Genomic DNA, 20,246 nt, shown 5'->3' with positions numbered 1-20,246 from the left:
GATGAGTTATACAGTGCTGTTAGTTGCATCCCAACTTTTACTGGTTCAAACGTGAAGAAAAAGTTATATCATAAAATTGATAACAAATGATAATTGGTTTAGGGAGAGTGTGGCCTACAAATGGCAGTCTCGCTTACTGTATAGTTATCTCCTACATGAGAGGATCTCTAATCCTCAGTTTTGTCGTACGTAAATGGGAATAATTATAGCACCTACCTCTTTAATGTGTAGTAAGAGTTTAGTAAGAAAATATAAAGAAAGCACTCACTTGGTAATATTATTTTGAATAGTCATAGTGATAGTTTCTTAAATAATTTTGTCTCAGGTTCTGAGGATATATTTTCAGAACTTTTAAGACTGATATTTATATTTATATTTCCCTCGGTTTTAAATTTCTCACTTCCAAATCATTGAGGAAAGTTGGTACATTATTTACTGCTTCCTGTCTTACATTGCTTTTCAAGGCTACAGTTTTTCAAAGCCTTTTTTTTTTTTTTTACTAGTTAATATATGCTTTTTAAATACTAATTAGCATAATATCTCCTTCTGGTAATTTTTTCATCACCACTAATTCCCTGGAAATAAAGAAAAGGGATTTGCTTTTGCATCAGGATTATACTTTTTTCATGGTGACTGACTGACTACCTCCATAAAGGCACTAATTAATAATTATGAAGTTGGGTTGGTTTTTCTTGAAAGATTTCACAGAGAGCCAAATGGAGAATTGGCTTTATATTATAATCATCCTGAATCTGGTCCCACTTGCATTGGGAGTAACCCTGCCTAGACGCCCTGGTAGGATTTCACACCCATAAGTATTGGCACGTAGTGGGAAATACCCTCTAGTAATAGATGTTTATTACCTCACCCTAAAGATAATTTGGAGAATAGTATGTCCACCAAGTTGGAAATGCAGAGGATCAAAAGAAGTCCAGCAGTATTGTCATCAAGATGAAGTGTCTGGCTGGAGGAAACTTTGAAGGGCACTGAGACAAACCACCTATTAATATTTTCCTCTCCTCTGTGTCCCACGGAGGGGATGTGGAGTCTGTGTTTCTTCTGTGACTTACTTGGAAATGTTTTCCAAGAGCTATTTATTTAAGCCAACTTGGTCACTGACACAATTTGTCTTTATGCTAGTAATTTATGCCAGAATGTCTCACATATACATCTTCCTTTAAAATTTTTTTTTTTTCCTGGATGCCTGGGTGGCTCATTCGGTTAAAAGCATCTGACTTTGGCTCAGGTCGTGATCTTAGAGTTCATGAGTTCCAGTTCACATTGGGTGACCTTGTGCCCCACTTGGGATGAGCCCCACGTCTCTCTCTCTCTCTCTTTCTCTCTTTCTTTCCCTCCCCTCTTCTCCCTCCTCCCTTCCCTCTCTCCCCTTCCTCCCTTCCTTTGCCTCTTTCCCTCCCTCTGCCCCTTGAAAGATTCTATCTGGCCGTGTCTCTCTCTCTGCCCCTTGTTCACTTGCACTCTCTCTCTCTTTCTCTCTCTCTCTCTCTCAAAAAAAAAAAAAAAAAAAAAAAAACCTTTTTAAGTGTGTTTATTTATTTTAAGAGAGAGTGAGAGCAGGGGAGAAGCAGAGAGAGGGTAAGAGAATCCCAAGCAGGCTCTGTGCTGCAGTGCAGTGCCCAAAGCCTGGCTTGAACTCCCAAGTTGCAAGATCATGACCCAAGCCAAAATCACTTAACCCACTAAGCCACCCAGGGGCTTCCCAACCAAAAAAATTTGTAATCTCTTAAGAATTACTCTTCTTTCCCCTCCTCTTCCTGTCTTCCTTTCTTTGAGAGGTCTACATTTTCCTTTTTAAAAAAACTACAAGAATTTGTCCAGATGTCATAGGGACTAAAGAGATAATTACTGACTAGTCCTTGTCTAACCTGCTGGTATTAAGATAGGATAAAGTATGTGCAAGGCAGATGACCTGAAAGGCGTCAAAACAGTACGTGTGCAGGATGTCCTTGGGCAGCAGAGGGCAGCATGTCTCTACCAAAAGAAAAGATCCTTGGGGTTATACTCCTCCAAGAAGGCTATAGAGGGAGCAGATTTAGGTCTTGCCCTTAAAACTGAACAATGTTTGTTAAGACAAAGTTGCAGGAGGCAGGTGTATATCATTTTTGTTGCAACAAGATAATTAGATAAAAGGTATATGAGAGAGGGAAGAGATTGGAATATATTAACCCCTCTGTGTAAGTGTATAATTCTTTGTGTTTCTTTCCAGATGCAGCAGCCCCTCCAGCCCCAGCAGCCTCCGCAGCCCCAGAGTCAGACCCTCGGTCTCCAAGCGATGCAGCCCCAGCAGCCTTTGGTAAGGCCTAGTGTGTGGAACCAAATATGTGGTGTTTTCTTTCCAGGCAGGTTGCATTTTTTCTGTCCCATAAGACTGGTAAGAATTGAAGTAGCCTAAATAAACCCTAAAAATGTTCCCTGGAACTTTATCATAGTAGTATGTTTGTTTTCCCAGAAAAGTACAGGTAATATTCAGGGATCAGTAAGTTACACCGTTTTTCCTTTTCAAATTTTTTCAGACTTTTCCATGGACTAAAATATTTATGTTGAGTCAGCAATTTTTTTCTAACAATATTAAGATGATAATTTGCTATATCTATTACAAGGTTATCTTACTTTCTAAAGTATTATCTTTATTAATATAAATAAACTTTGATTTCAGCCTGGTACTTTCTCTAAGATTTTCATGTAATACCTAATCTCATAATTCACTTCTTTAGTTTTGCAAGTCAGATTTGGAATGTTCATTGCATAGCATCTGTGTTTTCTGGGTGGCTCAGGTGGTTAAGCGTCTGGCTCTTGGTTTCAGCTCAGGTCATGATCTTACGGTTCATGAATTTGAACCCTGCGTCAGGCTCTACACTGACAGTATGGAGCCTGCTTGGAAGTCTCTCCCCTGCCTTTTGTCCCTCCCCCATTCTCTATCTTCCTCAAAAAAATTAAATAAGCTTAAAAAAATGTTTAGATACGAAGCCTAACATTTGACACTTTGATTTTAAAATCTGCAGCTACTGGGGAAAGTTTAAAGTCTTCTCCTACTTCACCCAGTATTCCGCAGTTATATAGGGTAGCCATTAAATTGCATTTGCCACTATAACAATTCACTCTCTACCGGGTATCTTCCTGTATCAGACAGTAAAAAAGCTTAAAGTAGCCCTATCTTATGTTTCTAAATACAACAAAACATTCTGATCATATTTTGACCGAACACCAAGAAATAAATGATAACATCTGCAAGTTATATCATGTTGAGTGTTTGGGATATTTGATGTTTTACCTGGCAAATTTTTAACCTTTATTTCTTTATAATTTAAAACAAAGACTTCTTATGCTCTAATGCTCACATGAGCCACAGAGGCTGCTGTAAAGAACTGGGAAAGTTAACTATAATAGAGCTTTTCAGAGATTTCATGCATATTCAGAAGTGAACACTTAATTGACAATTATAAGGAACCCATTAATTTAAGAATTAAAACTTCTGTGGCTAGTCATTGCTAATAAGGAAATGATTGCATAGTACCTAGTGTACCAGAGAAGCAAACATTAAGTGTGGAGCTGCTTCAGTGCCTTTTGAATATATAACAGTATGATAGTGCCCATTTTTAGTTGTTTTATCATTGGATTCCTATATATGTAAATAAACATATATGCAATATACAGCTCACAAATAATACAATCTTATATTAAATCTATATATTTAAATTTATTTATATTTAATCTCTGTATTTTTTCCGCATATTTAAAATACATGTATTTAATCACACAGATGCACAACTGTCATCCTAAGACCGTGAGATTTACTTTTCAAAAATATTGCTTTAATTTGTGGTCACATGTCCTTATAAAATACTTCATAATTTCGACAAAAAGCTTGAGTCAGATTGACACCTACAATTAAGCAGATAACAACATATTTATTACCCTTTCTTTTTGGCCTTTCATCCACCTATTATTAAACACTGTTTTAGTTGGTGTATAATGTAGCACGTAGGAACTATATAAAATTAAATGCATAACATTTTTTTATTCTTAGAGAATTGTGTTATATAAACATAAATGGATATTGATATCAAGTGCCTGAAATGTAATGATTATTTTGGGTAGGGTAAAAAAATTTTTTTTGATTCTGTCACAAAGTTAAATTTATAGGGCTGAGTGGAAATTGTCTTAAAACTTCCTAATTATAATTTAAAGCAGAGGACCAGCTTTTACAGAGTTGAGAAGAGACTTTATCCCCATGTTCCACTAGAATTAAAGCTATCTACTAAAAGGGAATTTAATATCTTTTCTACTCATCTAATAGTTCCATAAATATTTAATAAATTTATTATGTGTAAAGAATACATTTCAAATTTATTCAGTTTCGACCTCTAAGGAGACAGCATTGAAGTTTTTCATGTAGTAGGTTATATTTCACTCACTAGCTTAAGATAAATACATCCTAGGGATTGAGCAGATTAGTCAAAACATGGCCACTGTGTTCTAGTGAAGTAATTCCAGAGAAACAAAAAAACTTTATCATAACAGTCTTCATGGATAGTAAAATCCACAGCAAGCTTTTTACAGCCTTTTTTTTTTTTTCTTTTGAGCCGAAGTCTTTTTTAAAAGCTCTCTTGGAAGCACACTGTCTTATATTTAGAGCACTATATTCTAATCTAGAATTTGTACACATTTATTATTTGTACACATGCCGAAATACTGTATATGTCATAAGTCAGGATAGGCTAAGAAATTTAAAATATCACGTAGAGTTACAGACTTCAGAATTAGAAGTTTTAAAGGGATAGGCAACGAACTTGGAGTTTTACATTATTGTAATTTTTTTTCAGTATACTTATGCTTTTAAGTTTATTAACATAGTCTACATGTTTGTGATTTTATATTGCTGTGAAGTCAGTCAGCTATATTCTTCCGGTATTATTTGCTTAACACCCCACCTACTGCCAAACATTGACATTGTTTCCAATTTCAACAGGAATGCTGCTAGGAATATTTTGATATATATTCTATTACTCTTTTTTTTCTTTTTGGTTTTCACACAATAAGTGAAATAGAAGCACAGGAATAAAGTTACCTCTAATTATATATCTTCAGAACAGCAATAGCACAAAGCCTCAACAGTATTAAGAAAAAAATTGTATTTCTTAAAATTTTACGTTGTTCCTTTGCTGGAGGCCAGGCAGTAAGCTGGCTGTTGAAGAGAAGCCAGCTCTGACTCATTCATAGTTCTGATTCATGCATTCTCAGAAGAGAAGTGGTACCGGTAGCCAACCACCACCCTCTCTGTGACTTGGCCCTGCTGCTGACTGGTGACATTCACAGGGCAGTTCGGCTAGTGCTTATTCGTCATGGATGGTAGAGGCTGGTGCTGGGCCAGAGGTTATGAGCACAGTAATGAAGTGCCTGCCCCCAGCCAGTGTAGACCTCTAGGACGCCATTGAGCAGTGGCATGGTGTGTCAGAAGCAGAAGTACTAGAGAAGCTGTTTGTCGACGAGGGCTCATGAAACAAAGCACCACAGCCTGGGGGGCTTAACCAACAGAAGTGGGTTCTCTCACAGTCCTGGAGGCTGGGAGGCCAAGATCAGGGTGTCCGCATCGGTGGGTCCTTCTCTGGGCCACGAGGGAGAAATCTGCTCCAGGCATCTCCCCCTAGTTTCTGGTGGTTTGCTGCTGGTGGTCTCCAAATAAGGTCACATTCTGAGGTCCTGAGGGTTACGGTGCCAGCAAAGCTTTTCAGGACCACATGATTCAGCCCGTAACAGGTCAGGAGGTAGTGAGAAGCTCGGCAAGCCTTGATGGGCAGGTTGAGAGCGGCAGACCTGAGAAGACCGTAGGAGTTTGTGACTGCTCTCTGACTGTCCCCTGGCTGACAGTAGCAGCAGCGCGGACATGCAGCACAGTGACTGTTAATACCCACATAGGCAGGTTGGTCACTGCTAGAAAAAGCAAACCTAGGAGTCAAAACTAACTTAGAACAGAAATTGGTACTCTTTCAAAAGGCATCATTAGGAAACAGCTTCTTTGTGAAAAGAGGAAGTATTAGAAAGGCCTGTGCTTACAAATTAAATGTGGCATCAGCTTCCCATCCATGCCTGTGTTGTTATCTGCTTGCTGAAGTCATTTGCTGACTGTGTTTGGTGTGTTTGGTGAAGGAAGACCACCTGAACACCCTCATTGGACGATTATATTTGTCTTCTCTAGTTTTGGCCTAAATTATTGTTCTTGACTTGAAAAATAGCTTTAATAAGTTTTTGAGTCATGATGATTAAATTAAGTCTTGGCTTACTATGTTAACAGGCTGTGACCTTTTCTTTAAAGCTGCTTTTAGCTTTTAAGAAAGTAAATTTTACATCATCCTTCTGTGTCATTTCTTTTCATCTTAAACTCAGAGTGCGCTAGTTGGGTGACCTGGAAAACATGCTAATTGAAAGCTTTGAAAAGTTGGCTTTTAAAATTAATTGATCCTTGTGTCAGTGTCATATTGAATACAACGCCTTATTAAAAAATATGCATAATGGCAGCAGCAGTTACTTAAACAATTGCATTAGTTTGTAGCCAAAGATCATGTGTGAAATTGTCATATAGTCTTAAAAAATGCATATGTTCCATTCAGAGACACTGAGGCAGATGCCTCTAGAATTCTAAATCAGCCAGATAATATTTTCCTTTTCAGATGGAAAAAATTAGGTCAGAGAAATTTATTGAGCCATGTTACCTTTCTCTGCATGAATTTGGTTTTTTTCTTTTTTCTTTTTTTTCACCCGTTTTGAAGGGAAAAGAGGAGTAGTTTCTAGATGAGAGCTAGGGAAAACGTGTGTGAGATTTCTGGTAACAGAACAGATGTATTTGATTTTTTTCCCCACTAAAAAACTATGTACAGGTTCTTTTTTTTTTTTTAATGTTTTTTATTTCTGAGAGAGAGAGAGAGCGTGAACAGGGGAGGATCAGAGTGAGAGGGAGACACAGAATCCGAAACAGGCTCCAGGCTCTGAGCTGTCAGCATAGAGCCCGACGCGGGGCTCGAACCCATGAACCATGAGATTATGACCTGAGCTGAAGTTGGACGCTTAACCGACTGAACCACCCAGGCGCCCCTTTACAGATTCTTTAAAAATGGCTGCATGCAAGTTATTAAACGGTATATAAATGCATGCCTGATTCTTTGAAGTCTGTTGCTGCTGGTCCTTTCTGAGTGGGTTACCTGGCCAAGGGCAGCACGTGAGCATGTGTACTTCTGTCCAGGCACTCAGTGGAGGGGCCCACAAGGTGTTGTCGGCCTTGTGCTGGGACTGGTACTGATGAAAGGTTGGGTTCCTTCCGGCAGAGGGCGCTAAAACCGTCTGGACGCTCAGTGGGCAAGTGCAGGTTTCAAATAAATGTTGGCTTGGTGCTTTGTTGCTCACTGCTATCATGGTCGCGGGTTTGGGGATGCAGCTCTCAGGAGGCAGACCCTGGGCTTTACTCCCTTTGGTGTTCCTACAACCCAAACGTGTGCCTGGATTTGGTTAGCTGTTGTTGACTTGTTTGTTGAATGTCGTGGCAATGAAGGGGAAAAAGCCCCATCTGTTTGTTATCCCTGAGGAAAGGAACACAGTTGAGAAGATAGGACGTCTTAGCCAGCTGCGAGGTGGTAGAAAGGCCCCGCACTCATTCTTCAGCCCTGCTGCTCCTGATGACCCATCGGTGTCTGCTGCTGCTGCAAAGACACATCTCAAGAAGCCAGCTTTTCTGAGACAAAAATGATTCAATGACGTTTATTTAAGTATAAATTACTAGATAGATATGCACTTGGCCTTAGGAGTGATTGCGCAGGAACATTAAATATTCTTGAATAAGCATGTGTTGTCAAAATAGGGATTTAGGGATTAGCCAGAATACGTCATAATAAAATTTTAAATTATTTTTTTGAGTTCAGCAGAGGGTGTGTTTAGTGGAGAGTCGCTCTGTCCTCTTGGCTAGTTGGCTATACCTGAACGACATTGTTAAGCTCTGTGCTTTGTCTTGCGGTTGCCGCCTGGGTGCGCTGCCCCCAGGAAGAGCAAAATCCGGAGTACTAGGGAGAGCAGCCATTGTCCCATTACATCACATGTGATAATAAAGGCATCTCCACAGTACTAGGGATACAAGAGCAGTGATTCGCTCTTCAAGTTCCTAAGGGAGCAGGTGAGCAATTGAGCTGATCTGTGAAGGACAAGCAGATTTTTAGGAGCAAATAGGGTAGAATGAAGGGGGACGGAAGGGTTTCTAGGAGGAGGGATTAACATCTATGGAGGCACCTATGAGGAAAAACCATGATCATCTCCTGTACAGATACAGTCTAGAAAACCCCTTGCTTTTTATCAGATTTAAGCAGGAAAAGTTAAACATACACAGACTGTGAATTTCAGAACCTCTAGGAAACTCCAATTGATCTATGTATTGATCTGTTTGGGTAAATTAACATTTCCTGTTCCCACTACAGGGATGGTTCTGAAATCTAGCCAAGCGTCAGACCACTTAGGGGAACGATTTGCAAATGCAAATATCTAGCACATTTGCCCCAGAAACTCTAATTCAGGAAGAATGGGGAGGAGCCTAGGAAGGTGACTCTTTACATTTCCCCTGATGGCATTGTGTTCCTTAGCTGGTTTTTTGCAGAGCTCAGTGACTACATTTGAAATGGTCACCAGTGAGGTTTCTGTGGGAGCAGGTGCACTCTCTCTTTCCCTGGTGGAGGGTGCTCCAGGGCCCAGAGAGATTGTAAGTCGGGTCTCTTGCCTGCTGACATTCACAGACAGGTGAAAGCAAGTTAAAATTAGTATCAGAGTGGCCTTGAGTCACAGAACAGCAAAAGTTGACCTGAACCTATTTGGTCGTAAATGCTGACCTAACCCGACAGGAATGTCTTCTCATTTATCCTGTCTCATAGGACTAGTTGTGTGTTTTGCTGCAGATATTGAGTGACTTATGTAGTACTGTCCTGGGCCATGGTTGGTCTGTATATTACCAGTGTGTCATAGTAAATCATAAATGCAAGGACTTTTGATAAGTGAGTGAGGATAGGTATTACCTCATTAGCCTTAAATGGGCTAATATATACCTACAATGTCTAGATCATTTCTCACTACATAGTAGCATAATAGGTTTTGTTATATAAGGTAATAGGTCATAATAGTAACTAGTGAACTGGTGAGGGGTAAGATGTCAAGGATATGTGACCTCCTGGGCCACCCCTGGTGTAGACTCCTTCATCAAGCCTCTTCAAATAAATGCTAGGTAACCATCTAGAGAGTGGGATTTTGAATGGATTGGGCACTTGAGATGTTCACTAGGTATACATCAGGGTGTAGATAAAAAGTAATATATTCCCACTGGGCATGGCACTTGGATATTCAAAGTGCTAAAGGCATGTTACGGATCGGCCCCGGGAGTTAGTCTCTGTTCTTGTCTGTGACGGGCACCACAGGCTGATTTATCTCCCGTCTTCTGTTGCGATTACAGTTTCCCAGGCAAGGCTTGCAGCAGACCCAGCAGCAGCAACAGACGGCCGCCCTGGTGCGGCAGCTCCAGAAGCAGCTTTCTAGTAAGTACCCCTGAGTCACAGAATAGATGGCTTCCAGGAGATTAACAACAAGCAGGCAAAACATGAGTGGTGGCTCCTCAGAACCTGCACTGTCTTCCTTCGGCACCGTTATCATCTTCATTTTAGTCCAGGCTGGTGGTGGTGTGTCTTCTTTGGGTTCAGTCTGGTTTTGATGCTTCCCCTCCCAAAACCACCCCCCCCCCGAAAAGTCCCTATATATTTTTTGAGTTCAGAGAAGATGTTTTTCTCTCACTTCCATCTGAACCTGGAAATGCTTCTTTGCCTTTGGGAGACACATGTGGGGCGGCAGGCACCCTCACCCTTTTTATCAAGCCGGAAGATTCAGAGAACAACTTGGCCCATGCCTTCAAGTGTGCTGATGAAGGAGTTGTGGTGGCCTCCCAAAGTCTGACCTGGAAGAGGGCCAGCACTAGGGCTGTGACAGTTCTTGCCACTCCACCATCCTGTCCCTCCTGATAACAGGGAGGAGAAACCCCTGCCTGCTTTGCTGGTGTGAATTTTGTTTGTTTAATTGCGCTGCCTCTCTCGGCAGTCCCAACAACCCACGTCACCACACCTCATCCAGATGCCAGCGGTGCGCTCCCATGAATTGGACCACCCGTGTGTTGCCATCACAGGATGGCAAATATTTTTAGAAATGGGAGCCAGCCCCCTGTGATGCAAAGAATATTGGCCTGGAAGTTAAGTCTAAATTCCGGTGACAGCTCTAGCTGGACTGGCGATTTCTTTCTGGGTCTTGCATTGTGTCCTTTTCAGGACAGATTAAAGGCCAGCTAGTCCTAAAGGCAGCTAGCTGTGTGACTCTTGGAGGCTGTTGACAGGAGGAGAGTGAACTGAGGGGCAACTTGGTTTTGGGTTTTAATTTTCTGCCTGGTTGCTGTCTGAGCTGATTTCCTAGTGGAGGGAGTGCCCCTCTTAAATACCCGGTTTTTCCCCCCCTTTAAAAATATTTGCCTCTTTTAGCCTCATTTAATTTTTTAAATTGTTTAAATCAGTCATCTTTTCCAGCTACTATGTAATAGGTGGGGTCTATTAAACAAATGTGTCGTTGAAATTTTATTGTTGTATTCAAGAGTTCCTACTCTCACTTGGCTAAAGAGAGAGTATAATTTTCAGGCAGAGACAACATGCTTATATTTTAGATTTTTTTTCCCTACTCTTTAGAAATAAGTGCCTGTGATTTTTATGTAGTAGCACCTATTTTGGGGGTGTATCTCCCTCCTGTTTCCTGTTTCCCAGAACTCACAAAATGCAAGTTTTTGTTTTCTCTTTAATCTGTCATTTATGGGTCCCTTTTTTGCGGCCCAGGCATTGTGACTTTACATATATTAATTCACTTAATTCTTAAAAACCACCCCATGAGTTGAGGTATTACTATCCCTATATTAGAGATGAGGGAGATGCACTCATTGGCCCAAGTTATTTAGCTAAAAGTAAGGGGCAGAGCTGGGACTTGAATTCAGATTTGTTTCCTTCCAGCCTACTTCTTACCCACAGTACACTCTGCTCCCTCATGTTAGCAGTTATGCCAGCCTCCTTTGTTGAATAATGGCCACTGTGCTGAGCCATTTTTTAGCTCTACAACTGTACGACTCCAGATGGCTCCTTTTGTATCCTAACCCATGTGAATGGAGCCTCTGGATTTGAATAGTCCCACCAGAGTTATGGAGACAGTAGCTATTTCTCTCTCTCTCTCTCTCTCTCTCTCTCTTTTTGCTTTCTTTTTTCCTCTTTCTCTCTCTCTCTCTCTCTCTTTCTTTCTTTCTTTCTCTCTTTCCTCCCTCCCTTCCTTATTCTTTCTCTTCTCTTTCTTTCTTTCTTGTTTATTTATTTGTTTATTTGAGAGAGAGGAGGCTGAAGGGTCAGAGAGAGAGGGTGAGGGAGGAAATCTCAAGCAGGCTCCATACCATCAGCACAGAGCCTGATGCATGGCTTAGACTCATGAACCATGAGATCATGACCTGGGCCAAAATCAAAAGTGGGATACTTAATCGACTGAACCACCCAGGCGCCCCAGCAGTAGCTATTTCTATGTCTCTGTAATTTCTTTGTCCCTACTGTTATTTTTTCTGTGTGTGTATGCACACATGTACAGATAAGCATACTTGAATCAACACACACATGCATACACCCTTGCATACTTCTCTTTTATGTGTTTGTGGCCATTTGCACAAGATTATCCCATTTCACACCACTTTTCTCTCACTTATTATAATGTGAGTATTCAAGTTTTGGGAACTTTCAACATTTTATAATACTTAGAGCCCTTCTGTATGTTAGTATTGGTTTGTCTCTTAGTTCAGAGACAGAAACTTTAGATGGGCCAGTTACTGCCCCACGGCTTTGTGCTGGCAGGTGGAGGACTCTGTTGTAGAGCCCGTGCCTCCGTGGAATGAATTCTGTTGTAGTTCTACCTTACCATTCAGGTCTCTGGGCTCGCGTGCACTCCTGGCCAGTCCGTTCCCCTTTTAGAGGCTGGTACTGAGAACAGTGACAAGAGGGTAGCATCTGTCTGTGGTATAATTTTACATCCGCCGTTTTATCTGAATTTATTTTTTTCATTAGGTAACCAGCCACAGCAAGGAGTAACTCCCTATGGGCATCCATCACACTTCTGAATCTGGAAGAGGACAAGACCTAAAGTTTTGTGTTTGCACTGAAAAACAGAAAATCAAATTTAATGCATCAGGCATCTTTAGAAATGTCCCTATGTTCTTTTCTTTCTTTGAAGTTTTCCTGTTTTGTGCTACATTTCATATAGAGGCATTTAAACAGAGAAAAGGAAGAGGTGTGGTTTGGGGGTTTTTTTGTTACATTCAACTTTAAAGTAGGTATAAAAATGTGGATCATGTGGTCCTATCCCAGGAAGAGCGTGGTAGCAGATCTTTTGAAATTGGTGCTTTTTTTTTTTTTAATATCTTAGAAAGAATGAATTATGGTGGTTTAATATATTTACGTATTCATTAATGATGGTGTTTTGGGGGGGGGTTGGTGTTTTGGTTTTTTGGGTTTTTTTCCCCAAACTGCTGGACCAAACTACTGATTTGAAAGGCATGTCAGATCTTGACAAGAGAGTAATCCCATTTCTTCTGCTTTCACTCTTGATGGTGAAATGGACGTCTATCTGCATTGCTCTAATTTGAAATGTTTGTAATTTCACAAGCACTTTATAAACTTCGTTCTTATTTATGTAGGATTTTTCTTTGCTTTTGTTGTGGTCAAAAGGTGCTGAATCAGATTGTTGCTTAGTACTCAAATTTCTTAGATCAAGAACTTAAACCCAGGCTTCTTTGAGAGCCACCCTATGATCCGTTGGAAGCCTGTTAGAAGTAGCTGTACTCGAGTTTGTTGTCAGTGACAAGATCATTGACCAGAGTCTTTGTGAAGGTACAACATGTAAAATTCTAAAGGCCTGAACGAACCACAGTGGAATTGTTCCAATTATTTATTGTCAGATTTGGCAAAAAGGACTCTTGGTTCTCCTGAACCTTACACCAACTTGAGAACAAACGATCTTACAGCTGGCCTGAGATTCCACAGTGCTCAAACTTGATGTGGTTTCCAGAGAATCTGGCCCCCAAGTCCAGATGGCTCTGGTTTTCATAAAGGTGTATTTGCTGTTTATTTTGTATGGTAAGTATTTGCTATTTTGAATTTAATTATTAATGTTGGTGTCAGTCTTGGTTGTGTATTGCATATACTGTATTTATAAATTGGTGCAAAAAGCACAAGTAAATTATACATCAAATTTATTATAAAGAAATAGTAACTATTTTAACTTTGTTCAAGTATGTGGTAATTTGCTCCTATTAGAGTAAAAAATACAGTAAATTATTATCGGTTTGTGTAACTTAAGAGTATTCCATATAATATTTTTTTAGATTTAGATGCATAAAATTTTGAATGTGAAAATTGCAGGGCATTTTAAAACATGTGGGGGATATTTTCCCATGTTTTGTGTTAGTTCATTTTCTTTTGCCATATGGTTTTACATGTAATGTAGTTGAGCATACTGTGAATAGATTTGTCTATAATGAGCAAACCACGTAGAACTACTTTTTTAAAATGTAGCTAGTACAACTTTAGAGCATTTCTTTTGCAGATCATTATATAAATAATTTATATCTTCCTAGGTGAGTTACTCATTGCAAAGTTTGACTCATGCAAACGACCTCAAATACATGTCCGCTTACTTTGCTGTGGCAGCACCCATGTGAACTGCTTTGTACACTGTGAAATAATTCCCTCCAGCCTGCTCATTTCATGTTTACTCTGGGCTGGACAAGACTTTGCCAAAACATTAAAAACCATTCTTTTCACTAAATTAACATATTCTATCTGCTTTCAGAAGACAGATCTTTACATTTCAACCAGTTTTGTATATCAAGTTTTGGGGATTTTGTGGGGTTTTTTGTTTGTTTCCTCTACAGAATCATACTTAGAGTTCATCAAGTTATTTTTCTTCAAAGTAATATATCCATATAATGACTGCCTTGGCAAAACAACCGAAATGTGAATGTTGTGCCTAGTGAGTGAGTCATGTTCCGTCCTGAGTTCCTTTTCAGGAATTACTGGTATTGTAAATGCCAATTTTCAGTTTGAACCATATATTTTTATAGTTCAGTATCGCAAACAGCAGTAATATTGTTTCAAGAATGAGTGTTATAATTGCATATCATTTGTATGCACTTTATAGTTTGCATAAGTTAGTGAAATTAATTTATTAATAACCATTTTGCACATGAAAGCTGTGGGGTATACCTTTTTTCTTGTTGTGTCCTTTTCTTTGCAGGTGACAAAGCTAAGTCGTGGTATAATTCAGACTCTTTGGAAAGTTGAGGAAAAACCTAGGACTGGTTTACCCCTGTGCAGTATAAAGAGAGCAACTGGAATATTTAATCTAGTCTTAGCATATCTCCTCCCACTTAATTCTATATCCTAGGAGGTTTCTTTTTTAGTAGATGCATTAATTTGCATTAAAACCACAAGGGAAAGCCCTATCTTTTGCCAGAACCTGGTAATGACGTTTGTCATTTTATTTACTCCTCTTGGCCTGATTTAGAGGAGATCACGGTGGGAATGAGTATCCTTTGACCTCCTGTGGCCACAGGGTACTAATCTCAGAGCTAGTAGCAATCAGGCCTGCTTTTATGTGGGGCCAGCTGAAAGTTGGTGTGATGAAAATACAGTCAAGTAACCAGCAGGCGCTAATATAGCTCTTGGTTTTGTGTGCTGAGAGATCTGAGCAAGACCTATGGCATTTCCTTTTTTTCCGCTTAAAACAATAGGCCAATATTTGAGTAGATGCTGAGTAAATTACAGTGGAAAATCCCAGTCTCTAAAATTAAAGATGAATCATAATGTCCTGTCCCAAATCAATTCACATTGAATTACAAAACAACATAATTTTTATGTAGGTGTGATCTAATTTTAAGTACAATGAAACTTCATTATCATTATATGTATTTATGTGTTAGATCAAGATTTTTCCATTTTCCTTTCCCATAAAGGATTATCACTCACTCCTTAAAGTAATGGTTCCTCCTCAGAATATTTTCCTTATAAAGAGCTCGAAACCAAGGATGCCTGATTTAGATTTTGAACTGATAAAGAACTTTCATTGTATTTTTGAAGCCTTTTCAATGAGTTCATTTCAATGAAGGGTTAATCAACCCCCCTTTTCACATTTTATGGTGTGTAGGTGTTAAGTTGCTTTTTACTTGTGGAAAATGGAGGCTGCCTTTATTTTAAATGCAGTTATGAAAACATTTTTGTATTCCCCATCAATGAAAAGTTTCAGTGTACACAATAGAGAACCATATTCAAAACAGTTAGTGCTTATTTTCTCTAGGTTTTACTAAAATATTTATAAACCAGCCACAAAATAGCTACACATCAAAATGATGAGTTGACCTTAAGAAGGCAAATAGTCTTTTCCACGGTCTCTGTTCTTAGTGCCATGCTTGTAACATTGATAGAAGATGGGCACCAGGCACCTGGTAGTAAGAGGAAACATCCATTCTTTAATGAAGAATTCAGATACATTAGCCGTTTATTTTATGGTGGACAGTTTTACCTTAATGTTCATTGTTATTTGTTGGCAAAATAAAAGTGCCTTAAGTTAAAAGTTTGTTTGGAGATCAATTAACAAAGTCACTATCCGTCATATTGCATTTATTTACAAGTCTTTTTTTTTTTTTTGCATGTCCATTATGAATTTAATATTGTAAATGTACTCATTCATTTACATGCCTATGGCTGCCTTTGATTAAACTTCTTCCAAAAAATAAACTCTGTCCAGATGTTGACTTTGTTCAATTTTAACTCATTTCAGATCACCTGAATGTAAGTTGTTGCATAATCACTACCCAGTGAATTCCTTGCTGTGCATTTGTAGATCCCAGAATCTGAGGTTTGGGGATTCTGAATGATGAGTGTACCTCGGGGGTAAAAAGGCTCAATTCCTCGAGTCCTCCCTTTATTTGCCGTTGAGAGCAAGGAGTGGTCAGGCATCTCCCATGTGATTTCTGGCTTGGGGACTCCGAGGGCCACACAGAGGAGCTGAACAGCAGCTCCTGTCCTTGTGAGAATGCTCCTGGGTGGGCGATTTGTAATTCGGGGTGGGTAGGCTACAACCATTACCGGAACAGTAATCAGCGCCTGGCCGACACTATTTTGAGCCTTACAAATATAGTTTCCTCTGTCATAAGCCGTTGCTTCTTTGATGACTAAGGTGCCGTTTTCGTGCAATATGTATTTTCCACTAATTTGAGGCCTATCTATTACATAACCACTTGGTATAGTCCACTTGATATTTGGCTTCGGGCTTCCGTCAGACACACAGTGCAGTGACAGAGATTCTCCACTGATACAGTAAACTGTTCCTAGTGCATAGGTAAGGATAACTGGCTTCTGGCCAATTTCTAATACAATTAATTTTTCAATATAGCCAACTTTATTTCTTGCTGCACACCGATATTTTCCTGCGTCATCCCGAGTTGTTTTAGAAATGATAAAAGAGCCATTGCTTGCTATCAGATACTGAGAAATGCGAGGTTCGTTGGGAAATCTTGTACCATTTGGTAAAATCCAGATGATTTCTGGTGGTGGGTTTCCATCCACAGAGCAATTTAATGCTGTCGACTTTCCAAGCTGGGTGACTATTTTTTCATTATATGGGCTTCTGAATGTGGGCCGTCTTAGCATTTCTGATACTTCTAACTGCACCACCAGCACACTCTCTCCTCCTTCGTTCCGCGCCACACAGATGAAATCTGCTGAATCGGAGAACCTCACATTCCTAATTTCCAACGTTCCATTTTTATGGACTGTGATTCTGCTTCCATAGTATGGGGCTGTGAGGAAAATATTGTCCGGCATGATCCACGTGATTTGAGGAGACGGTGTTCCTTCAGCTCTGCAGTCAAAGTGTTTTTTGGAATGCCTCACGGCAGTGGCTTTTATGACCGTTTTGTTTGTATACAGACCATTGATCAGTGGAGGTTTGGAAACAACATCGAGTTTGTACACCTTGGTGTCATCCCCACTGGGATTTCGGGCCACACACTCATACTCTCCGGAATCGAGCAGCTTCACTTGGTTGATGGATAAAGACCCGTTGGCGTGAAATGTGTACCGATCCTTAGAGAATGAAATCATATCATGGGAAGGCAGCAACCAAAATACTTTGGGTTTGGGTTCACCAACGACCTCACAGTCAAGGACCGCTGTGTCTCCAGCCTTGACTCTCATGTTATTCTTGTGACCCTGCCTGATGCGTGGCACAGCTGTTATTACTGTTAGGTGGACCTTCATTTCATCCTTCCCTAGAGTGTTCTGGGCATAGCAAGTATAATCTCCTTCCTCCGCTATCCCAACTTTGTTGAAGTATAAGGTTCCATTGTCAAAAAGGGTATACCGCCTGGTCCTGCGACCACTGTCATCAGCTTGCATTGCATTGTTAATCATCGTTCCGTCAGGCAAACTCCAAGATATCTCAGGCACTGGTGAGCCAGAAGCCTCACAATCAACTTGGAAATCTTTCCCATGAAATACCTGCTTTTTAAAATGTTGCTTGTGATAAATTTTAGCCGGTTTCAGTCGTAGGCTCACATGCATCAGTATCAGATCATCTCCCATTTTGTTTCTGGCCACGCATAAGTAGTCACCACCATCTCTCTCTGTTATTGAGCCAATAAACAAGGATCCATTTGGATAGACATGGATGCGGCTGCCCATTCTAAGAAGAGAAGAGATGGAGTTGAGTGTGCAGCTATTAGCAAGGGGTAAAGGAGCTGTCCTTATTTACATAGGATTAGCTTTATGGACATTTTCTTAAACTGTTACAATGAAATCAAAATCAGTACTAGCTTACTGACTGTCTTCTAAGCCATTTCCTGAAAGATAAAATTATCTCACTGAGCAGATATAATTTAGTGTGAAAAGGAGTATTTCTCAGAGGGACTTAAAATGAATCTCCTTTACAATGGTGATTTTAGAACTACAGTGCTAAGAATGCTAGCAATGTTGGCTGCCTTAGAAACATGACCGTCATATCAAATGATTTTTACATATCAGATGATACTTGCAACTGTTGGTAAAGAACTTTCATGCATACTTAGGAAAGATACCAGATTCTATTTTTTTTTTAAAGATTATTAACAAAACAATTAGTTATTTGGTTATGAAATAAGTTCTGCCTCGTTATGAAGAGAGAAAATGTCATGTCAGTGTAACTCATTTGAAGCCTACTGTTGAATCTGTCCTTTGCGGGCAGCTGAAAAGTGGTCTGCATTTTGTCCAACTGTGGCACACCATTTTTCTCCCTGATTTCATCACACAGCCTGCCGTTACCACAGTGAACCACCAGATGGCACATGTTTCCTGATAAAACCAAATCTAGCTTTTCAGAAAGCTTCATGGAAATTGAATTGGTGCTAAAAGGGGGATTGAGATCACCCTTCAGAGAACATGTATACGTGCTTTTCTTCTAGTTTTTTGGGCAATGTGCGAAGCAGTCAAGTGAAACGAGAGGAAAACTTGGACAGCCTTTCCAACAGCCCAAGTCACTTCATTCTCCAGCTAACAAGAAGTATGGACACTGTTGTGGTAAATTACTAAAGGTACTGTTCTTTTTAAATCTTTAAGTAGTTCCCCACTATACAACTGAAAATACTGATATTTAGAGAGCCTTAGTAACTTGCCTCAGGTCACAGGGCTGGTTCTCAAATTCCTATCTTTTTCATGATGCTACACTACCACCCGATATTCTTATCTAATGCTTTATAAAAGCACTGATTCTTAAACTTGGGTGCATATGAAAACCATTTATGGAATGTAAAATGGGTCCCACCTCCCAGAATTTGACTTAATTGGTGTGCAGTGTGACCTAGGCATCAGGATTCTTAGTTTTCCAGTGATTCTCATGCAGCCAAGTCTGAGAATAGTGCTCTCAATCTTGGCTCTCAAAAACCGTTATCTCATCACCTGCATTTCCTGGCTTCACTTTTCAGAGGTTCTGATTCACTAGATCTGGCCAGGGATCTGGGAACCCACTGAGTAACAAACGTCCCAGGTGGCGGTAACTCTTAGAAGCTACAGTTTGAGAACCAGTCTCAAACTTTAGCAGGCACTAAAATCACCTGGAATTCTTTTAAGAACACAGATAGCTTGGTAAAACACAGACTCGGTTTCTGATTCGCCAAGTTCTCAGGCAACGCATAATGCTCCTGGGCGGAGGACTGCATCCTTTGAAAACCATGGATTTAGATAGAGTGACCTTGTCCCACCCGCAAGTCTGGATTCCTCTGGAGGTTGTAATATAGAAGAAGAGGCGATAGAGTTTTCATTTTGTAAACTAGTACTTTTAAGAGAGAGAATTTACTTTTGAAAGTAGAAGTGGTCCCTGTTGTAAAAGAAATGGAATTCTTTATGAAGATTAATTTATAGGCAAGTGTCTTTCTAAAGCAATGCTTCTTAGACTTTATTGAGCATGTGATTGATTTGGGTATCTTTTTAAAGTGGAGATTCTGGGCGTGCGTGGGTGGCTCAGTCGGTTAAGCGTCCAACTTTGGCTCAGGTCATGATCTCACGGTTTGTGGATTCAAGCCCCGTATCGGGCTTTGTGCAGACAGCTCAGAGCCTGGAGCCTGCTTCGGATTCTGTGTCTCCCTATCTCTCTGCCCCTCCCCTGCTCACACTCTGTCTCTCTGTCCCTTGAAAATAAACATTAAAATTTTTTTTAAATAAAAAAAAAATAAAGTGCAGAATCTGATTCAGCAAGTCTGGGGTGAGACCAGGCACTCTTCTCTTGTAACAAGGTCTTAAGTCACGAGGAGTGAGGTTCTGAAGAAGAGAAAACCATTCTGTGCTGAAACAAGTCACATATGTTGAAAGGACTGAAGATAGACTGGTAGTGGTCTGAATCAGACCATTTTTGAGAACCCAGAAAAGGCTTTTTGGTTCAGGTGACAGGTAAGCCCTAAGAAAGTGAAAGTGTTTTGCTTATTTTGGTCATGGTGGAGTAGATGCAGATAAGCACAGCTATGATAAAAGTTTTCTCATTTTTAGAATCTAAAGTTTAAGAAGCTAAGCAGCACAAACAGTAAGGACTTTTTCTTCTTGCAATAAATTGCCCCTTTTGTTTCA

The 20,246-nt window shown here is 39.9% G+C and overlaps 2 protein-coding genes across 2 annotated transcripts in view; one reads left to right on the top strand and one right to left on the bottom strand.

The window, feature by feature from the left end:
• MED12L (mediator complex subunit 12L) overlaps positions 1–15,803 on the top strand; it is a 324,782-nt gene extending 308,979 nt beyond the window's left edge. The window contains exons 42-44 of the mRNA XM_039241007.1: positions 2,228–2,314; positions 9,497–9,578; positions 12,165–15,803. Coding sequence (XP_039096938.1) covers positions 2,228–2,314; positions 9,497–9,578; positions 12,165–12,217 — 222 coding nt within the window. The 3' untranslated portion in view covers positions 12,218–15,803. The remainder of the gene's footprint in view (positions 1–2,227; positions 2,315–9,496; positions 9,579–12,164) is intronic.
• A 126-nt stretch (positions 15,804–15,929) lies between these two features.
• The window catches only part of IGSF10 (immunoglobulin superfamily member 10), a 54,387-nt gene continuing 50,070 nt past the window's right edge, over positions 15,930–20,246 (bottom strand). The window contains exon 6 of the mRNA XM_039240979.1: positions 15,930–17,838. Coding sequence (XP_039096910.1) covers positions 15,930–17,838 — 1,909 coding nt within the window. The remainder of the gene's footprint in view (positions 17,839–20,246) is intronic.

Source organism: Hyaena hyaena, unplaced genomic scaffold, assembly GCF_003009895.1.
Source record: "Hyaena hyaena isolate Hyena2069 unplaced genomic scaffold, ASM300989v1 scaffold_186, whole genome shotgun sequence".
In the NCBI taxonomy this organism is placed as follows: domain Eukaryota; kingdom Metazoa; phylum Chordata; class Mammalia; order Carnivora; family Hyaenidae; genus Hyaena; species Hyaena hyaena.
The sequence above is the reverse complement of the archived record's forward strand: the minus strand, read 5'-3'. Positions and strand labels throughout refer to the sequence as shown.